We start from the raw sequence: 20823 nt of genomic DNA, 5'->3' as shown, positions 1-20823 counted from the left end.
AAGACTCAAGACACTTCAGAATTCATTAAATTACAGGAAGGTACACAGTTTGTGTGTGTGTGTGTGTGTGTGTGTGTGTGTGTGTGTGTGGTTTTTTCCCCCACTTCATTTAATGCAGTTATACCATTGCAGATTTCTTATTTTTAATTAACGCTTGTTTTTGTGGGGCATTTTATTAAATGTGAAAACACTGTAAAACCCCCTCCATAATTAAATTTGGGCCCCCTTTGTGCCTCATTGTGTGCTATATCACTGTCTGAGATGTAGGTCCTATATTTTATTTTACACACATATATGTTTCCTTAGGCTGGGGGAGAGCAGCCTTGTCTCCTACATTGTGGCAAGCACAAATACATGTTTCTTCAGGCTGATAGGTAGAGCAAAGTATGATGTTGCCTGCGGTGCGGTACTTGTTCAATGTTGTTGCCCATGAGCCAGCAAAGGCTGGGGACCAGTGGTGTACAGTAATTTCATATGATATCGCACAGCAGGGTTGGGTGGGGGTTCATAAAGCCTGAAACATTTCCAAAGGGGGTCCCCAGCAAAAAAAGTTAGAGAACCTCTGTTCTAATCGATAAATTACAACTGTACATGCAATACTGGCAAAACACAATAAATGTACCCTTGGTTTATATTGTTCTGTACTCTATAGAGTGATGTGTAGTTATAATATTAATGTTATAATTTATTACATACATGATGTAACTACTGCTTGGAACTTTTTGTCCAAACACAATCTCCACATTGCACAAACAACATCCCCAAATCGCTGTCAGCAAAAAGGCTAAAATCTGTTTATTTTCCACACTGAACAAGCTGAAGGTGTCAGTTTTCCTACCCCACAAAATTCCATCAACTTTGAATATTACTAACTGATGGTCAAAATTCAGTATTTAAAAAAAAAATAAAAATACATGCTTTTGGGATATTAATTTGTTGTTTGTTCATAGAATTATGTTTTCACTTATGAGTTTACAAATGCATTTGTACTGTGGGCTAGGTTTTGACATTTTGTTTTTCCAAAGAAAAGTTTTTGTACAAAATTTTGTACTTGATAACATTAATTTAAAAATCCAATTGATGCCTATGATTAATACGTTTTAATTTGTTTTGTGACTAATTTGAAGCTATTAACCCTTGCAGTCCTATGTCGGGCCAGGTCCGACGATACAATTTTCAATTTCCAGTACGATTTCGGACCCTGTCCAACATCATCAAAAAGACATTAAGCACAGGTCTGTAGTCGTTTTTTCTCCGGAAAAAGCAAAGAAAATCTTTCAATCGCAGAGTGAGACTGATAGGAGCCGAATAAAGCCGAAAAAAGGGGCGTATCTGAGCAATACACATAGCCCCTGCACCACAGAGATAACACGGAAACAAACAAAGGAGATAGCTGCTTCCACATCCAGCACTCAAAGAATATCACAGACATTTACGGAGCTTTTTGAGATGTTATAGTAATAATATAATGACTTTGGTTGCATTATTGAGGAGTTTGGTGATAAAACGAGTGATCAGGAGATGATTTATCAGTATGCATATCTATAAAGAGGTATGTGAAAAATACAATGAACAAGGGGTGAGGCTTGATCTGAGATGCAGTACTGATGTCATTTTGCTATGCAGAGCCCTTTAAACCTGTTTTATTCTGAAAATAAAAAATTAAACAGCGCGTGTAAAATAAACTGTGCCTGTGAAAATAAATTGGACCTGACATAGTTGAATAAATGAACAACTAAAGGTTAACATATACATTAGTATATCTGCTAAAAAGGCATAGAAGTAAACCAATCTCCCTGCTGCCTTGGATCTCTATCGCTTGCTCCTCTCTTCTACACTCGCCTATGCAAAACGCTCCTACTTTCACTTTCTTAGTCCCAACCCCCTTCCACCTTCCTCTATCTCAGCTGATGACTTTGCCTCCTTCTCCTCCAAAATCACAGACATCTGCAAACCCTTCACTATTTCGCCTCCTTCCCCACCCACCCCCTGACCCCCTGCTCTTCTTCCCTTCATTTCCTCCCTTCTCAACATCGCTCTGCTCTCTGGCTGTTTCCCCTCTGCCTTCAAACAGGTCTGTATCACCCCATCTTAAAAAAAAAAACATCCCTTGGTCCCTCATCCCTCCAGAACTACCATCCTGTCTCCCTTCTCCCTCCTCTCTAAAGCCCTTGAGCGAGTAGTACTTCACTTTCCTGTCAACACATTCTCTACTCGACCCTCTCCAATCTGCCTTTCGTCCGGCACAGTCCACTGAAACTGCTCTTCTCTTCGTCACTCTGCCCATGCTGCCTCCCTCTCCTCTGTCCTAATTCTCCTCAACCTCTCTGCTGCCTTTAACACAGTCAACCACTCTATTCTGTTGTTCTCCCTTGCTGACCTGGGATTCTCTGACACTACTCTTGCCTGGTTCTGCTCCCCCTCCAATCGCATGTGCCGGGTGTCCTGGCGTGCCTCACTCTCTGCCTCTTGCTCTCTTTCGACAGGTGTCCCCCAGGGTTCTGTCCTGGGACCCCTCCTCTTTTCTTTCTACACCCACTCCTTGGGTCCCCTCATCTCTTCCCATGGCTTCTCATATAATTTCTATGCTGATAATGCCCAGATCACTCCCCCCCCCCCCATCTCTACCTGCCACGGCTATAAATATATTCTCAAAAAGGAAGGAAATTCTTTGCAAAAAATATAGTTAATGTGTAAGTTATGGTTGATATTATAACAAGGCAAGACAAGCAACCACATACAGTTATCATCGGTTAAGATTTTTTTTTTGGGTTAACAATGTTGAGACATGCTTGAAATGTTTTTCATTCTTAATGACCAGTCCTGCAGACTATTTGTAAAGTCAACAGGTTATTCATCAGTGCTATCTTATTTGTGTCTTTCCAGTTCCCCCGAAGATATATGACATCTCTTCTGACATTGTTGTTAATGAAGGCACCAACATCACACTTATTTGCCTGGCCAGTGGGAAACCGGAGCCTTACATCTCTTGGAGACATATAACCCCATTAGGTGAGCATGAACCATGTAGAATTCCATAGATACAGATGCAGTATATCTTTTAATTGGAACCTGCCATATCCATAGACACCTATCTATACCGATTATAAACATTATAACACATTTATTTTTGAAAAAAAAAAAAAGGGTATATAAATGATGGACATTGACGAAATGTTTTTGGTTTCTTTTTATTTATTCAGTCATTTATTATTGACCATGACTATGACGGAAGCATATGCACTTAATCACCTAATTAATGAGACAGCTGATTGGACACTAGATCCGGAGTGATTTCAGCTGTTGAATTGCAAGTTTGAATAATAGCAATAAATAAAATCACAGAAAATAAACCACAATATGCCAAATCTGTCAAGAGAGCAGCGCCTTCGTGCAGTCGGCATGTTGGAAGGCTGGACTAGGACAGCGTACTGTGGCTCGCCGTCTTGGGTGCTCACAGCCAGAAATTTCAAACCTGGCGTGACGGTAGAACTAGACACACTCTGTCAATGACAGGCCACAAACTGGGAGACCAAGAGTCACAACACCTGCCCAAGATCGACAAATCATTTTGCAGCATCTTTGTGATGTCAATTGTTAATAAGCACAATAAAAAGTCACTGCACCTGCTCTAAAACAGAGTTTGTCATTGTTCGATCACATCTAGTGAATTTTATCAAAATATAAGTGATATGTTTCTTTGATGCTCAGTATATGTAGATGTGAAGCTGGTCTGTCACAATAGCCAGTAGTTTTCCCATAAGGGAATGCAGGAGAGTCATCCTCAAGAACTAACAAAATTTGCATGCCACTGACACACATTGTTATCCAGTATCCCTGCTGTTTTAATAACATACAAAACTGTTAAATAGAACTGGATAATGCATTATTTTGAAAGAGGTTTTAAAAGGATACAGAACCATATGCACAGCATCACATATGTTTACTTGGAGATTAAAGAATTTCAGTGTCATTGTATTTGTTTTATTTAACCTTTCCCTTTTGTAGGATATTTGCAACTATGTTGAGCGGTTCATGGGTCTGCTGATCCAATATTGAGTTATCATTTGTCTCTATTTCTGATTTCACCTCCCTGAATGATGCAAACATCATAAAAAGACAAGGGAATGGCAGAACAAAAAGATAAAATGTCATTGCTTTTGCTATAAGCAAATAAGTAGCCACTAACAATAACCTTGTTATCAAAGCTTAGGGATGTGTCTGTTTACAATGATAGAAACCATCAGTTAGAGATATAAATGTAATAATGATCGGAATCAGATTTGTACATACTTATTATTAAAACAGTACAGTGTATTGCAGATGAAATTGAAATGAATGATGTCGGGGCCACTATCTATATGTGAATAATAAAACCTTGCATCCTGCTGTTTCCAAGACCAATTTTGAGATACAAGGCAAAATGTCAGACATACGTGCTTGCACAGTTATTAAAATTAGATCAAACAATGCTGGTATGCACAAGAGTATTTAATTCTGTGGACAGTAAATGGGCTTTTATTATTTTACATTAGCAGAAAGAGTCATATTTAATAAGAATAAGGGTTCAAGTATGTTTTAAAATCATGCAAAAATCAGCCTTGGCAGCTTTTAGTATAAAAGTCTGCTTAATACATTTAAATGACAGATAGGCTCCGTTGATTATGTATTAATGACAGCTGTATAATCTTAGACTCTTTGTGTTGTTTATGATCTATCCAGAAGAAAAGTAAAAAAGCAGGAATTTGGTGCGTGTTTGTCTGTTGAGCGGAATCTTAACGCCTTAAAAAAAAAAAAAGAAAAATTGAAAATGATTTGCTTAACCCCAGAAACAGGAAGACCAGCCCCAGTTATCGGTGAACGGCTTGCCAGAAAATAAAGTCCTTTTTTTCAGGTTCTACTGCTTAAGCCTTTACTAAGTAATAGTGCATTTATAGGGTTGGCTGTCATGGTATTACTTAGTAACTGCTTATAACAAATCATTTTATGTATTTATGTAACAAATTGTAATATTCAGAAAGCATTCCTTGAATTACAGTGTATTTCCCAAATAATAATGTCTATGCAGTATGTACCCTGAAAACGTTACCAACCATTTTCTATACATTGGAAACCAGGCATTACAAATAGACAGATGCTGTTATTTTGTCAAACCCTAGCAACAAATATAGCATGGCATGCTACAATCTGCTACACAAGCAGTGTTAACAAAAGTTGTTATTTTGACATTGATAACAATAAATGATAACAGCAAACATTTCACGTTACTGTCAAAAAAGAAAATGATAAACATTTCAATAAGCTGTCACCACCAGGAATTTTGAGTATGCTGCACCAATGTGTAACTAGACAAAAGATAAAAGCATTAAATACAATTGAATTAGATTTTTTTTTTTTGTCTTGTAAAATTCAGATTGGTCAATTTACATACAAGGAAGCAAGGAGTTAAATAATTGTATGTTCTTAAATGTCGCCACAACCTGAAACGTGAATGACTTGTTTGTGTGTCACTCAACTGGTGTTATTGTTATATATTTTGTTATTTTGTATTGTATAATGTTGCTGTTGTCAACGAAAAAGAAGTGGTGACTGGCGTTTTAGAGAAGGTTGATATTTCAGCTGTCATTTTTACTATTCTTTGAGAGAATGTTTTTCGTTAGGTATTTTAGTAATGCTTTTTGTTGTTTTGTTTTGTTTTGTTTTTCATGATTGTATTTGACAGCAGCACCTTCTGTAAACCTGTCAGTTTGAAGATGACAGGAGAAATTCAATGCAGAGCCATTAAATAAGTGACAACAAAGATGTTAAAATGCACACCCTGTGGTGCAGCTCAGCCTCGCTTCCTCAGACAATGGGTGAGAAGCCACACCAAAACATCCTATAAATTATCTTGTAACAGGGCAGAAGCTGGGTGTAAACCGCTGAAGACATACACTGCAAGTCAGTGTCAACCCCAGTGCAAAATAACAGGAGTGGTTATAGAGCTTCTAACCTAATTTCACTCAATAGGATTGAGGTTAGAATATTCATGTGGCCTTTTTGAATGTGGAAATGTATCATGCTCAAGCCTTTTGCTCATGCTGTGTGGTGAACCAGTACATTATAATCCAGAAAGACATTGTCTTGGTTATAGAAATGCAACATCATGCAGCATTTATTTCCAGGTCCTGAAGTCACTGCACTATTCAGTATCGTCCAAGAACCCTGTATATACCAACAAATTGCTCTCCGAACTAGTATTTACCTTAAAGGCTGGCACCAAAGGTTCCATTCTTCGCTAGTGCTTCTCCAGAACTAAAAGTACCTTTTGATATAGCATGAATCTGGCCTACATAAGGCACCTGTAAAAGCGTGAACCTGTGCAGTGGTAACTGGGGCTGAAGTCGTCTTTTTTTCTTGTGTTAATCATGGGGTCTCCTAAATAATTTAAATTTCTGTGTACCGGGATCCTGGAAGGGTTTCAGGAGGATGTTGCAGTTATTTTCTCCATGATGTGTACGTCTTCAATTGTATTACATTTCTATTAGTATTACTACTGTGGCAAAGTCATAGAAGGGCACAATATAAATTATAGGTTGGGGCTGAAACCTCCAGTCCAGTCATTTATATAGGATTGGGCATGCTATTTGTGTTTTAAAGTTTGCCGTTAATTGGTCTGAGAAAGACGGGCATTAGAGTGGGTTCTAGAAGCTTCTGAGCTAGCTTCTAAGGAAGCTGTCATGAAGCTGATAATTTGCTTAATTAGACCTTTTTACTTGTTTTCAGCACTTTAACAGTTGCAGATTTTAAGTTAGCTGTAACATTTTGTAAGTAACTTGAACTCTGTAACTGTTTAAGAGTTGAAAACAATTAGGGAAATTATCAGTTCAATTAAGGGTATAGTTAAGTAATTGGGAGCTCAGTTAGAATGAAAACCAGCAGACATGGGGTCCCCAGGATTACGGGTTTTAGAACACTGCAAAAAAATACACTCACAAAGACAGTCAGAAATGAACCTTTTGTGTTTTCGCAGCGGCAGTTACAGCTGAATAATCCAATTTTCGGCAAATCTGGTGCACATTGTTCTGCGACATTGTAGAAAGTAAATAGTTTTTGATTAATTTCATGCTCAAGTATGAAAAGCTTCTCTCTCTTGACACGACAGGCTGTCAAAAGCAGACAGAAGGCAATACTGAGGTTAGGGTACAGGTCCAACAAGTTTCCCTTAGGTGTAGTCGAGCATAGCAAGAGGCTAGGATGATACATTGGCTGGAAACTCTGGCTGGAAAATTTATTTTAATTTGTTTCCTGTTTTTTTCAAACACGCAGCCCTATGTGTGTGAGGCACCTATACATGTATTCCCCTCACATGCACTGACTGCACGCGCAAACAAACTTTCTAATGTGTCGAAATGAGTTCATTTATCTTATATTGTGGGTTACATGACCGCTACTGTCTGCAAAGTAATTACGTTACTTATGTTTAAACATTGCATTCTTAAACTCAGTGAACACATTAAAACTTCAGTAAATAATTAAATAATTTTATTTGCCAATTTACAGAACAGCGTGTTTATTCATAACACTGATAAATAGGTCTACTTTCTTTCAGTATTGAATTATACACACCTGTTACTTTCTTAGCAATGGAGGCAGGGGTTAAATGGAGAACTCCCCATTGTGATTGGTTCATGCCTGAAGTTTGATTTTTGCATTCATAGTGCATGCATTGGTTCTTCAGGGTGTACATCTTTGCAAAAATGACAGGTATACCAATCAAGGCTGGGAATTTGCTATGCCAGATTGGTCGCGGCGGTATACTGACTTAGCGTTGAAGTTGATTGTTAGTACGTTTAATAAAAATATTGTTGCATTTTCATTTGTATGAACATTGGAAATTCAACGAAACTTTGAAAAATATTGCTTTGTGGAAGACAGAGGATTAAATATCTGTTTAATTTGTAAGGGAACTGTTGCAGTGCCAAAAAAATTTAACTTAGAGGCATTACGACACAAAGTATTCAAGTTGTAATGAGTACACGGGTGAACTGTGAAATCCAAAAATTGCAGATCTTAGACGACAGCTGTCTGCCCAGCAAGATGTCGTTCGAAAGGTGCAGAAAGAAACAAAGTGCCACAGAGGGAAGCTATGAAATAGGTTTATTAATTGCTAAGACATTGCGACCATTTACTGATGGGGATTTTGTGAAAGACTCAGTCCTGCTCAGTCTCCGAACTATAAACATGTCAGTTTGAATCGCGTGATTGTACAGCAGCGTGTGTCAGAACTGGGTATAATGTTTTATGTCAATTGAAAAATGTGGCAGTGGACGAGACAACTGACCTTGCTCAGGTGGCAGTATTTGTGCGTGGTGTGACAAATGAATTGGAGGTTTATGAAAAATTTTCAGGATTGGCATCACTTTGTGGGTGAACCACGGGTATTGATCTGTTTAACATTCTCCGAGATAAGCAATATCTGGGTCATTGGGAAGAACAGATCCTCCAGTAACACTGTATTATTCACCTGCAAAATATGTGCGGAAAAGAACTTAGCTTTGAGCATGTGATGCATTTTGTGGTCTCCATAGTGAACTTTATAAAATCTTGCAGACTCAACCACCATCAGTTTCAAGCTTTTTTTTAGAAGAAATTGATGCTGATGGTGATCTGCTTTTCATTCCATAGTCCGGTGGCTCAGCAGATGTAAAGTTTTAAAGATTTGTGGTGCTGGTGGCTCGTCTGAGCTTGTCTGACAGAGAAAGAAAGACCTGCAACCCTACTGGATGTTGCTTTTACTACTCATCTGAAAGATTTGAATGTCTTCAAGAAAAGGAACAACTTGTTTCAATCCTCGCCAACCAAATCACAACATTTGAAACTAAACTGAAGCTATTCCATATGCAAATGAAATTAGGTGACCTCACTCACTTTTCTACCTGCCAGCAGATGTTTTCTGATCATAACTGTGACTCGGTGCCCTAATCTGAAGTCGTGGAGAAGCTTCAGTGTTCATTTGGAGGGATAAAGACAAACTGAAGTTGTTTGCTGACCCATTTTAGCTGATCCACAAACTGTGGAATCAAGTATTCAACTTGAACTTATTGGCCTGCAGTGCTGTGACTTTCTTTGCAGCAAATGAAATCTCCTCAGTTTGTACAATTGACTAGATTCTGAGAAGTTTCTGAATGTGCGACAGAGGGCCATGCAGTTCGATAGTCTGCTTGCAAGCACTTTTGTTTGTGAGCATGGCTTTTCAATACTTAGTCATAAATAAATCAATCAATCGAATAAATCGAAACAGCACAGTTAGATTTCTGGCAATAATCTTCAAGCTGTTATGCAACTGGCACCATCAAAAATAAAGTCTGACATTTCTAAATTGGTATCCCAGAAGCAGTCCAATATGTCCCATTAAAAGAGCATCGAGCTGGTAAGTAATGCTGTGTTTAGTCAAGCTATTTATACATGCTGCTGTCAAACATCCACGGGTTCTCTGAAATTTAACAATCATTCCACAATGTTGTGTTACATAAAAATACTATGAATATTCTTTTTTTTTTTTTTTTTTTGTAGCAAGCTTAAAATAAATTAACCTGTTAACAAAAATGTATATTTTGGACTCTTGTGTTATACAACAAAACTATCTTTGACTGGTTTTGAATACAGTCATTCTAAAAATAAATTATTACTTAAAATTTGTGAATAAGGCTCAGCTACTATACAAGGCTGTGTTAAAATATAATTTGGGGGTGACCATATTTAACATTCCAGAGTGAGCTTTGTTGTCCTGGGATTCACCCTGTTAATACAGATGGGTTCAGGTTCACAGAGGCCCAAGGATTTTAAGAATGTTTGCCCACCAGAAAAAGAAAAAAGATAACGCTGTCTAAAACGTTCTGTCTTAGTATTTGACAGTCTCTAAATAGGTTTTCACAGTTGTAACTCAACAGAATGTACTTCAATCTTAACTGCGAAGGAATCTGATTGGTGTGGGCAAAACCTCAGCTGCATTAAAAGATTTCACTTTTTAGCAGGCTAAGTTATTTTTTACTTTTATTATTAAAGTAATTAAATTATTACTGGCTGAAAATTTTTTAGTGTAACAAAGTGCAAGAAACCTTGGCCTCTCTCGCTGATACTTTCTACAATTGTGCATTTTCTGTCTCTTAGTGCCGTCCCTGCTGAGAAGGTAATCGGTGCTGTGAACACATGTATAAAGTTGCTCCCTCCCCACAGCAATTCCCCGCATAGCTCAGTAAACCCAAAGGTCCAGTGGGCGTCCTCCAATCCCATGACCGAGCCAGCTTCCTCTTTTACACCCAGGAACTGGAGAGCGGATGTCAGCGAGATAACGACCACTGGAGGACAAAGGCCAGCACTGCAGGTGTCTGCTTTTGAGTTCACTGGGTGCCTGGCTGTAGCATGATGAGGAGAAACAGTGCCTGCCAGTTTTGCCTCCCTAACCCACAGGAGCACCAGGGCCAACGCTCCCTTTGGAATCCCCAGTGAAGATGAACGAGTTTGCACAGCCAGAACGCGTACCGGCGCTGCATGGATCACCCTGCACACCTGTGATTATTTTATAGTGATAGAGTGATCATTTTCACTGGTTTTCTTTGTACAGTGTACATGCAGTACCACACTGTGGTATTTTGGACACACTGATGTACCTGACATTGTTATTAATGTTGGGGCATTATAAATGATCAATGTAGTGTAACGATTCCCTCAGAGATACAGCATTTGTACATATCCTGGAACCAATTCAATCGGATATGACAGGTCCTACTGTATAAGCTGAACTTGTATACCCTAGAATTTCCTGTAAAGAACATGCAGTACAATGATATGTATTTTACGAGGGTAAGGTAAATATGAAACTCATCAATTTTGACCTCACAGAATTAAACAAGCCACATCTTATCTTCCCAGCTAGGTGACGAATACAGCTTATAGCTAATGCATATGTTGTTACAATGCATTTTTACCACAGGAAAAAAAAATTTCAGTGGGCCAAAAGTCAAGGTGAAAAGCATTTCTTACAGACTGGTTTGGCACAGCGTGTCTTTTGCTTCACATAGAACCGATAACTTTCCAAATCAATTGACAGTCTATAGTTGTTTACTCTGTGTTGGGTCTCATCCATTAAATAACTAAGAGTTCACTGTACAGTAGTTGGAGGAAGGATTGAAATAAATCACAGCACAAAAGGAATTATAGACTGAGCACCTGACAGATGGAGACAGTAAGAGCTATAACTCACACACAGAGGAAGAAAAATGGAAAGGAAAGCACAGTAATAAAAGACCAAAATAAACAGCAGGGGATGTGAAGAAGTGACTTGAAGTACTAGAAAGTACAGAAACGATACTTGTTCTTGAACAAAATATATGACCATATTGGATGGATCCGTGCCAATTTTTGCTCCAGAAAGAGCAAGGCTTCATACCTGAAATTCATTTCTATGTTTATGAACACATATTACGTGTATTTTAAAAGCTATGCCTTATAAGAAGTTCAATGGGATGTGTAGTCATATTTTACCAATATAGATGTATTTGTAATTATTTTTAAACCAGAAATCCCCAACCTATGTAGTCTGGGAGGGTCCCAGGTAGAGTGCATCTTGCCATTTCTACACAAACAAAAATATTTTGCTCTATGCATTAAGTAACACTGTTTCTCAAGAACCTCATAGATACTATCCATCTATTCTGTAAAATGTCTTAATCAAGGTGGTGTTGGGAATCACTGGTTTAGTCTTTGAAAACTAGTTTACTGAAACAAAGTAGAGTAAAGCAGTGTATTATATTGCTTAGTCACTGTTCCCCCAATTTGTCTGTGCTCCCTACTCAAAGACACTTTATTATCGGCAGGCCTGATAAAGCTTTGAAACAAGTCATAATTCTCTTTACTTTCCCTGTGGGCCTCATGGCGCAGACTGAAATTTTTCAGTACTGTCTCACACTACTAATCACTGTAACTCACACCTAACTCCCTAACTTCCACCCCTTGGAACAGGTCATGTTACATCATGCCGTGATAACCAATCCTAACATAACACATTTGCAACCATGGCAATAGACCCAAAGCAACCAAAAGATGTTCAATGTAAAAATATGTATTTTTGCTTTGTCAGCTATTGGGTTAAAACTCCTTATCTCCTTATATCATACATTGATTAATTGCCTGCCAATTTAGCCTGGCCATTTTTGACTTCCCTTTATACAAACATCTCAAATGTGCAGTTTTAAAAGATAAAAAACACATGTATTTTAATTTTAAAACATGGTACCTAGTACTACTTTAAGTTAAAGGAAGGTGTTATCTGTTTGCACTTGTACTCCCTTGGTCTTTTTAACTCAGCAGTTTCTTCTGGGTCAAAGTATGTTAGTGGCAGAAAGCGTGTCAATCAATAGGGGAAGCAGCTGATTGGTTAACTGACTGGATAGAAGCCAGCGTAGGGGTGGGGGCAATTTCACTCTCCAGGTGAAACTATCCAAGAAGTACAAAACAGTCAAAAGACATGGCTTCCAAACAGTTTTCGTTAACCTTGTGTAATATCAGATATCATGGTTTGAAATTTAAATACAGTAGTCCATCACTTATCAGACTGGTGGAACCAGAGTAAGGGGTTTTGAAAGTCAGGTTTTATTAAGGAGCTCCCCTAAATCCCTTGTTTAGAAAGATACAGAGTATCAGTGCTTGTGACAAGGTAACCATCTGCCATGTGGGTGCATGCATTTGCTGCTGAGTGACAGGCAGGAGGTCAAGATGGCGGTTGAAGTTGGTACACCCCCCCAGGCGAACAGGATTTGCGTGACAATACACGCAATGGTAATAAAACAATACACGGTACAAAAAACACATGGTGGGATCTACAAACTCTGAAGTAATATTCTCTGTTCAATAATAAACGAACAGCTACTCTCTCGGCTGTCAGCGGTTTCAGCTTGCTTATTCACTCTTCGGTATCCAACCTTGGTTCTGGTTCTCTCTCTCTCTCACACACACACACACACACACACACACACTGGGCTGAAGAGCTTGATCATGGTGGATAAACGGTTAGGGTGGATATATGATGGATTACTGTACATGTTTGCTGTAAGATTTGTTTCTTTCAAAACTGCACATTTGCGACCTATAAAATGAATATGTGTACATTGCGCAGAAATTTTATGGAACATTTAAAAAATAAAAATTAGATACAATTAATTTTAACAAATTCTAGAACTATATAAATGGTGACTGAACTGTAAATTACATGTATAATGATCATTCAAATTTCCCCAGGAGTGTACAACACAAGATACCAAATGGGGTCTGCTGACTAGAATTAACTTCTCATTAGGAGCTGGTGAAATGTAATCTAAACAGGGTTTACTCAGCTTGCTCCTCATTTAACACCACCTTGAACAATGTTTTGAATAATGGCACCAAATTACTTAATTTGCTCTTCTTTTCAAATTGAAAATCGTTGCAATGTTTTATATGATAGGATTATTACATGAATATGTGAATTCTGAGTAGGAATTCCCAATTCCCTGTAAATAAGTAACATGTTCGGGCAAGTTTTCAGAAAACACATTAGAATATTGTTATTGAATAAACAGTTCTAAATCATGTAGGCAAAGAAAATTGGGTTCTGGTAGATTGAAAAGAGCACATAACTCGATGCATGCACTGGAATTCTGTCCCCCCTTTTCACATACAAATGATTGTTTTATATTTTCACCTTCTTTACCACTTTAAAATAAAACCAATAATAACTGCAGGTGGGTGCACATAATACATGTTGCCTAATGTATGTACCTGGAGACTCATTGTATTGAGTTTGGATTACATGCTATAAATAATGTTTTTCTCGGCCAAAACAAAAAGAGCTCTTGTGCGCTATCACAGAGAGTTCCCCTGCTCACTTGTATTTCCCTCTGCTAACAACTCCCTGTTAAGGGGGTGTAACCAGAATACAAGCCAAATGGCAGGCTGCAGTATTTGCTACAAGAGAGCAGTTTGTTTCGTTAATGTGCTTAATGACTGATCACATTTTATGTCTTGCGTAATTTAACAGGTTTCTTTCCATCTTAATTTAGAATACCAAAAGCACCTTAAATTAAGTGTTGGTACAGTGGGTGCAGCCCTGAAGTGAGCAGCAGCTCTGGGGGTTATCATATGTGATCATTCATTATATGACAATAAAAGCGTACACTACTTCATCATCACTTTACACAATACACCGTTTTCAAAACTGTGATTAATCACTTATTCATTGCCATCTTATCCTCTGAATTTTAATGGCACTTTTGTTTTTATATATGCAAGGTCATAAAGCCACAGAGGGAGCAGTGGCAGGATTGTTCTAAGTTGAGTGTTTCATCTGGGAATTTGAAGGTTTGTGAGATTGATCGGGCAATTGAGTTTATTCGCGTGGGGGGAGGGTCTCAAATTTCTGCTCTCCTTCAATGTCTGTCATTTTATGCTACCCTGGTGGCTTGCAAGCACACATTTCATCAGCAGACAGCTTGCACTTTCTTTGTATTTCTTGCTGAGTCAGATATCTTTATGTGCCTCTTATTAGTATGCCTGAGTATGCCTAAATTTCGGTTCATTAGGGAGACAGATCCTCTGCCTGTGCAGTGTTGTATTAATATATTAATATGTGGCTGTAGTCTAAGATAAATGAAGATCAGTACTGCACCGGCTGACATTTTCACTGTGAGTGTCAGCTGCTACTGCCAGTGTGTTTGTGGGTGAATTAAATAATACATTTGATCATTTGACCCTGTACACTTGTTTTGACATGTCATCCCACATATCCAGACTGCACCACTTCCACGTGCTACTCAGATGACAATGTTTAGTGTCTTTTGTTTTCACAAATGCTATCAGCTGACCATAAGGGTAAGACATTTGTAAGTCATATAACACATTTCTGTTATAGTCACAGAAATGACTAATGTCACGCAGCATCAAATGTTATTGTCCACCTCTCTCTTAGTGTTTGCAATGTTTGCAGTCATTGGTTCTTCGTTCTGTTCAGAGGTTAATTTGTAAACAAAAAGGTACCAGATCTTATAATTTTGTAAGAAGGATAGCATTTTTGTTTCTAAACCAAATATACTGACCTTGATTTGCAGTAGCTTCCATATATGCTTAAAGTGTACTTGTTGGTTTATTGTTGGTGTTGGTAGCTGCATGCTGACCTTTACCTAGCCATGTTTTGACATAATCTTAACAATACCAGCGGTGGACCGACTATTCTGATGAACGTGAGCGACAAGAGCTTTTTTTTTTTTTTTGTGAAAAAAAAAGAATACTGACTTTATCACATATCTGTCACATCCTACAATACAATCATTGCAGAACACTTTTGTCATTCAAATCATGGAACAGGAAATTGTTTTTTTGTTTTGTTTATTTTTTTGCAAATCAACCCCAGGTTATGTTGCTACATTATTGATTTATTTTAATAACTTTTCAGTGGAATTCTCTGGCTGCTGGCTTTTTTTGAGTACCTCTTGATTCCCCCCAAAAAATCACACAATGTGGTGGTCCTGCCTGCTTTATAGTAAATATTACACAGCATCTAATTCAATTTTCTAATATTGAATATTGCAGCAACATAACACAGAACCACTCATAATTAGGACTGGCTTATCTCAAGGTATTTAACGATTAAACATAATATTTATTAAAGCAGAAAAAATTGTCGCATTGTCGCATTCAAAATTGATAATTTTCTCTAGAGTTATTACACAACAAATGCTCCTAAATATTTAAGTGCTTACCCGAAAAACTGTAAATATTAAATTGTAGAATATTTCATTTTTTTTTTGCGTCCATCTTTTAAAGACACTCTATTTTCACCATCAGTGAATTAGCAAACAAAGTAAAAACAGAAATAACACATGTGAAATGTCCCCTTGTATTGGAGAGAGCAATCTTTAACAAAAATATTCAAACTGGAATATTTCTGATCTTCGATGCAGCTGGTGTCTTTTTCATTAAAGACATTTCAAAGAAATTGTGCAGCTGTATGCAGCGTGCTCAAACATTTACCATAAGCAAACTTAACCAACTGCTAAGTTCCTGAATGCATGCAGGTTAGCAGGTAGTGCATCAATAAGGTTAATGTTTGCTGTATTTGTTTTTAAGTGTTAAAAAATATGTATATTTACACCGGGGACTACATACTACATGGTAATGGGTATATTTCACCCTTTTCAAAGAAAGTAAAAAAAAAATACAGCCGTACTCAACACTGTAGACATTATAAAAGGGTATATGTAGTAAAGGTGAAAAAAAAAGTATTCTGAAGCTACTTACCTTTAAAAAAATATTATTATTATTATTATTATTATTATTATTATTATTATTATTATTATTATTTTCTTAGCAGACGCCCTTATCCAGGGCATTTTACAGTTGCTACAAAGAATCACTACGGGAGGATGTAGGGTTTCACTGAACACGCGGGAGACAGAAAGTTTCGTTGAGACCGCCTCATTGGTGTCCAATTTTCATCGTACTGCGGATGAACAATATTTGGTTATAAGAGTAAATTCCATTAAGAGCAAATAGTAAGTACAATAAATGGATAAGAGCATTTTCAACTACTGCCATGTGCCCCCTGGACCCCTGGTCCACTAAACTTGTCTGTCTCTGTTCCTCTGATCTTGCTCCTTTCATTATGCACACTCTCCTGTCCCTGGACTCTGGTTCGGTTCCTCTGCCCTTAAGCTTTCCGAGTTACGCCTGTACTCAAAAAACCCTCCCTCGACCCGGCTGACTTATCTAATTTCCATCTCCCTTTTCACCATAGATAATGGCATTCTATTTGACCGCCTTCAGAAGTATGCTGGAATCTCTGGAACCTGTCTGCTGGATGCCCTTACCTACCCAGACACGTGCAATCTGTTTTCTATGCTGGACGCAGTGGTGTTGCAAACCCAGTCACTTGTGATGTCCCCCATCTGTTCTTGGGCCCCTTCTCTTCAATATCTACATGCTTCTCTTGGGTCACCTCATCCACCAACACAGCCTCATGTTTCACTCCTATGCTGACGACACCCAGCTCTACTTAAAACTTGACCCTGGAAGCCCCTCTGCCATGGTCTGGCTCTCGGCTTTCATTCAAGACAACGAGGCCTGGATGTCTGCCAGTTTTCTTCAGCTGAACACTAGCAAATCTGAACTTCTAGTAGGATCTAAAACTCAACTTAAGAATCTAAATATAGCTGCCCTGAACCTCAGAAACTGTCTGCTGCTGCCTGTGGCGGAGTGTTCCGCCCCTTTGTTTATTATTGTTTTGATTTATATATTAATGCGACTACGAAAGCGGTCTGATATTATTATTTATTATTATTATTATTATTATTATTATGTATTGTTTGGCCTGACGAGCGAGACGCCGTCCGCCAGGTTATTGTTTTTATTTTTGAAAACCTTGTGAGGATGCGTGACTGATCAGCTACTGATTATTTAACTAGATGATAGTCACCCATCCTTATGTAATCTCGTGCAGACTGTGGCCGAGGGGTAATAAGGTAATTTAATTAATAGCTAGTTAACCCCTCAAACCCCTGCGGTTTTGTTTATTATTTGTTTATTCGTTTGGCCAATGCGCCCTTTGTTTTGTGTGTTTAGTTTTGTTTGCACCTTTTATTTTCTGTTAATCAGTTTTAACCCGCCAGCAAAAGCGTGTTTTGGTTACTGTGTTCTGTCATCCTGTTCACACCCCCAAAGTACCAAGCCTTGGTGTACTTCTTGACAGCAACCTCTCCTTTGATGCACACATCTCCTTCGTGGTCAAATCTGCCTTCTATCATCTTCAAAACATCTCCAAAGTCCGTCCCTACCTTTCCCTCCCGGATACGGAGATACTTTGTCATGCATTTGTTTCCTCTCGACTCGACTACTGCAACTCTCTATATGATGGTCTCCTTGCACACACCATAAACCGACTGCAGCTAGTTGTCGCTGCCAGGATCCTTACCAGATGTAAAAAACGTGATCACATCATCCCCCGTCTTGCCCAGCTGCACTGGCTACCTGTAAAGTTCAGGATTATTTTCCAAACTCTCCTGCTAACCTACAATGCCCCTCAACACACAGGTCACGAGTACCTGCTCAACCTGCTGTGTCCCTGCCCGCAAGCTGAGGTCCTCCGACTCTGGCCTGCTTGCTATCCCCAAGCAAAAGTGCACCACACTTGGAGAACTCTCTCCCAGCTTTGGTGCGTGATGCTCCCACTGTTGCTCGCTTTAAGTCAACCCTCAATATCCACCTTTTCTCTCTTGCATTCCATGCTCTTTACGCCTGATATCTGCTATTAACTGATGTGTTGCTGCTACTATTTCACTTGCACTTTCCACTGTATATAATGTACTATTTCATGTATTATGCACTTTCCACTATATTTAAAGTATTATGCTTTTTCTTGTTGCTACTGCATCTTGTTAAGAATTTGCGATGGTTGTCCACTATGAAAGGCGCTATATAAAATAAATATTGATGGATTGATTGAAATATTACAAAAAATGTGACTATGGGTACAGCTAATCTGCTGGTGGCAGTGGAGCGGAGGGGGCAAGAGGGGGTGTAGGGAGAAATAATAGTCTGGAGGTAGGAGGGGGCCGAAAGGTTGAGACAGCGATAGGCGAGTACAAGAGTTTTGAATTGGATGTGAGCAGCTCTAAGGAGCCAGTGGGGGGAGCGGAGCAGCAGAGCAGCATGGGAGAAACGAAGAAGGGAAAGACCAGGCGAGCAGCGGAGCAGGAGCGGACGTTTAACAGAAGCAAGGAGGCCAGCCAGGAGTGAGTTGCATTAGTAGGGACAGTACCAGGAGCTGCATGGAGTAATTGTTGATGAAGGGGCGAATTCTGCGTATGTTGAGGAAAAAGCGACAGGAGCGTGCCAGAGTAGGAGAGAGAGGGGTGACACCGAGGTTCTTGGTGGATTCAAGAGGAATAAAGATAGAGTGATTAGTGGTAGGGGAAGAGGGGAGGAGAAAAGGAGGTCTGATTTGGAGAGGTTGAGTTTAGGATGATGCTAGTGCATCCAGTAGGAGATGGTCAAGAGACAGGTAGAGATACAGGAGATGTGGAATTGAGAGGGGGGAAAGGAAGATCTGGGAATCATCAGCATATAAATTATATGAGAGGCCATGGGAGGAGATGAGGGGACCCAGGGAGCGGGTGTAGAGAGAAAACAGGAGGAGTCCCAGGACTGAGCCTTGGGGGATGCCTGTAGAAAGCAAGAGGCAGAGGGTGAGCCACGCCAGGAGACCCAGTATGTGCGATCGGAGAGGTAGGCGGAGAACTAGACGAGCAGTACTGGAGAATCCCAGGTCAGTGAGGGAGGACAGGAGAATAGAATGGTTGACTGTATATAAGGCAAAAGAGAGGTTGAGGAGAATTAGGACATAGGAGAGTGAGGCAGCATGGACAGAGAGTAGACTGTTTTGACAGGAAAGCAGATTTCTGGTGATGAACCGCTTGCTCAAGGGTTTTAGAGAGGAAAGGGAGAAGGGAGACAGGAAGGTAGTTCAGGAGGGATGAGGGATCAACAGAGGTTTTTTTTTTTAAGATGGGGTGATGCAGGCCTGTTTGAAAGCAGCAGGGAAAGATCCAGGGAGTAGATAGGTGTTGAGAAGAGAGGTAATAAAAGGGAGTAGAGCAGGGGCAGCAACCTGGAAAAGGTGAGTGGGGAGGAGGTCCAGAGCACACGTGGTGGGTCTGTGGCCCTGGAGCAGGGAATAAAGGGAAAACGGTGTGACAAGTTATCCATCTGCATCAGTAAATGCACTTCCTTCCAGTCCATAGAAACAACGCCTATGTTGCAGCCTTAAAAGAAAATGGCAGCAGTCCGCTTTTTTTTTTCTTTTCTCAAAATCAAAACAAACAAAACAAAACCTATCTCCGTCTTGGAGTTTTAACTGTCTAATAACCAAGCAACTAAGCTGCTTACCAGCCGCTTTAAAACCACCAATGTTTATACCATTTGATAGTTGTTACCTTCTTCAAAAATGGTCATGTGGGGCCTTTGAGCACATCAGCCTTAACCTAGTACCAAATGAGTCATGAGCAGGGTTTCAACCTTGCTTAACTACCCACATTTAAAACCTAGGTGAAAACAATTACTTAACCCTAGGTAAGTGCGCACTGGCCCATGTAAGGGATTCTGGGAAATGTAATTCAGCTGGGTGGGTTTAACCAGCAGGACTACATTTTCCTTTTACTGTTTTTAAACAGGGTACAGGCTGCGCATTATACGCAGCCCTATATATCTTCACTCGACCACAGTGCCCAACTCTTTGTCACACTTAATAAAAAAAAAAACCACACCTGCCGTATATATTTGAAAGGTAATACCAAAAAAAAAAATTGCCAAACATCTCTTCTAAACATTGTATATTTTCCATAACCTACATATCTCTTACTGCATAGCTGTTATTTTTTAAACAGAAGATATTCAGAAAAATCCGAAGTAATCAATTATGTATGAACACTCTTTATTATTAAGCACTAAGGGGAACAAGTTGTCATCGATATGCATATTTCACAGTTAGACATACAACAAATGTAACATGTACACATGTGCAACTTTTCAACATGCTTCTTTTGAATGTAACAATGAAAATGAAATACTGAACAATTAAATCATGAATCATTAAATGAATGAGAAAACAACAAAATAAATGTGTTATATAATAAACACTGCTGTTTTCTCAAGTCGACAGTAAAATGTCTTAACTCTTAATTCCAGGGATATAACTAACAAACCTCTGATTACTCACTTGCCACACATACTTTTACAGCTTGTTTTCTGTGTACATAA

The 20823-nt window shown here is 39.0% G+C and overlaps 1 protein-coding gene across 1 annotated transcript in view; it reads left to right on the top strand.

The window, feature by feature from the left end:
- The window catches only part of LOC121327026 (neuronal growth regulator 1-like), a 338159-nt gene that overhangs the window by 215325 nt on the left and 102011 nt on the right, over positions 1-20823 (top strand). The window contains exon 3 of the mRNA XM_041270785.1: positions 2887-3012. Within this exon, the coding sequence (XP_041126719.1) occupies positions 2887-3012 (126 nt within the window). The remainder of the gene's footprint in view (positions 1-2886; positions 3013-20823) is intronic.

This window comes from Polyodon spathula, chromosome 14 (genome assembly GCF_017654505.1).
Source record: "Polyodon spathula isolate WHYD16114869_AA chromosome 14, ASM1765450v1, whole genome shotgun sequence".
Taxonomy (NCBI): Eukaryota; Metazoa; Chordata; class Actinopteri; order Acipenseriformes; family Polyodontidae; genus Polyodon; species Polyodon spathula.
This window is presented reverse-complemented; position numbering and strand designations above follow the sequence as displayed.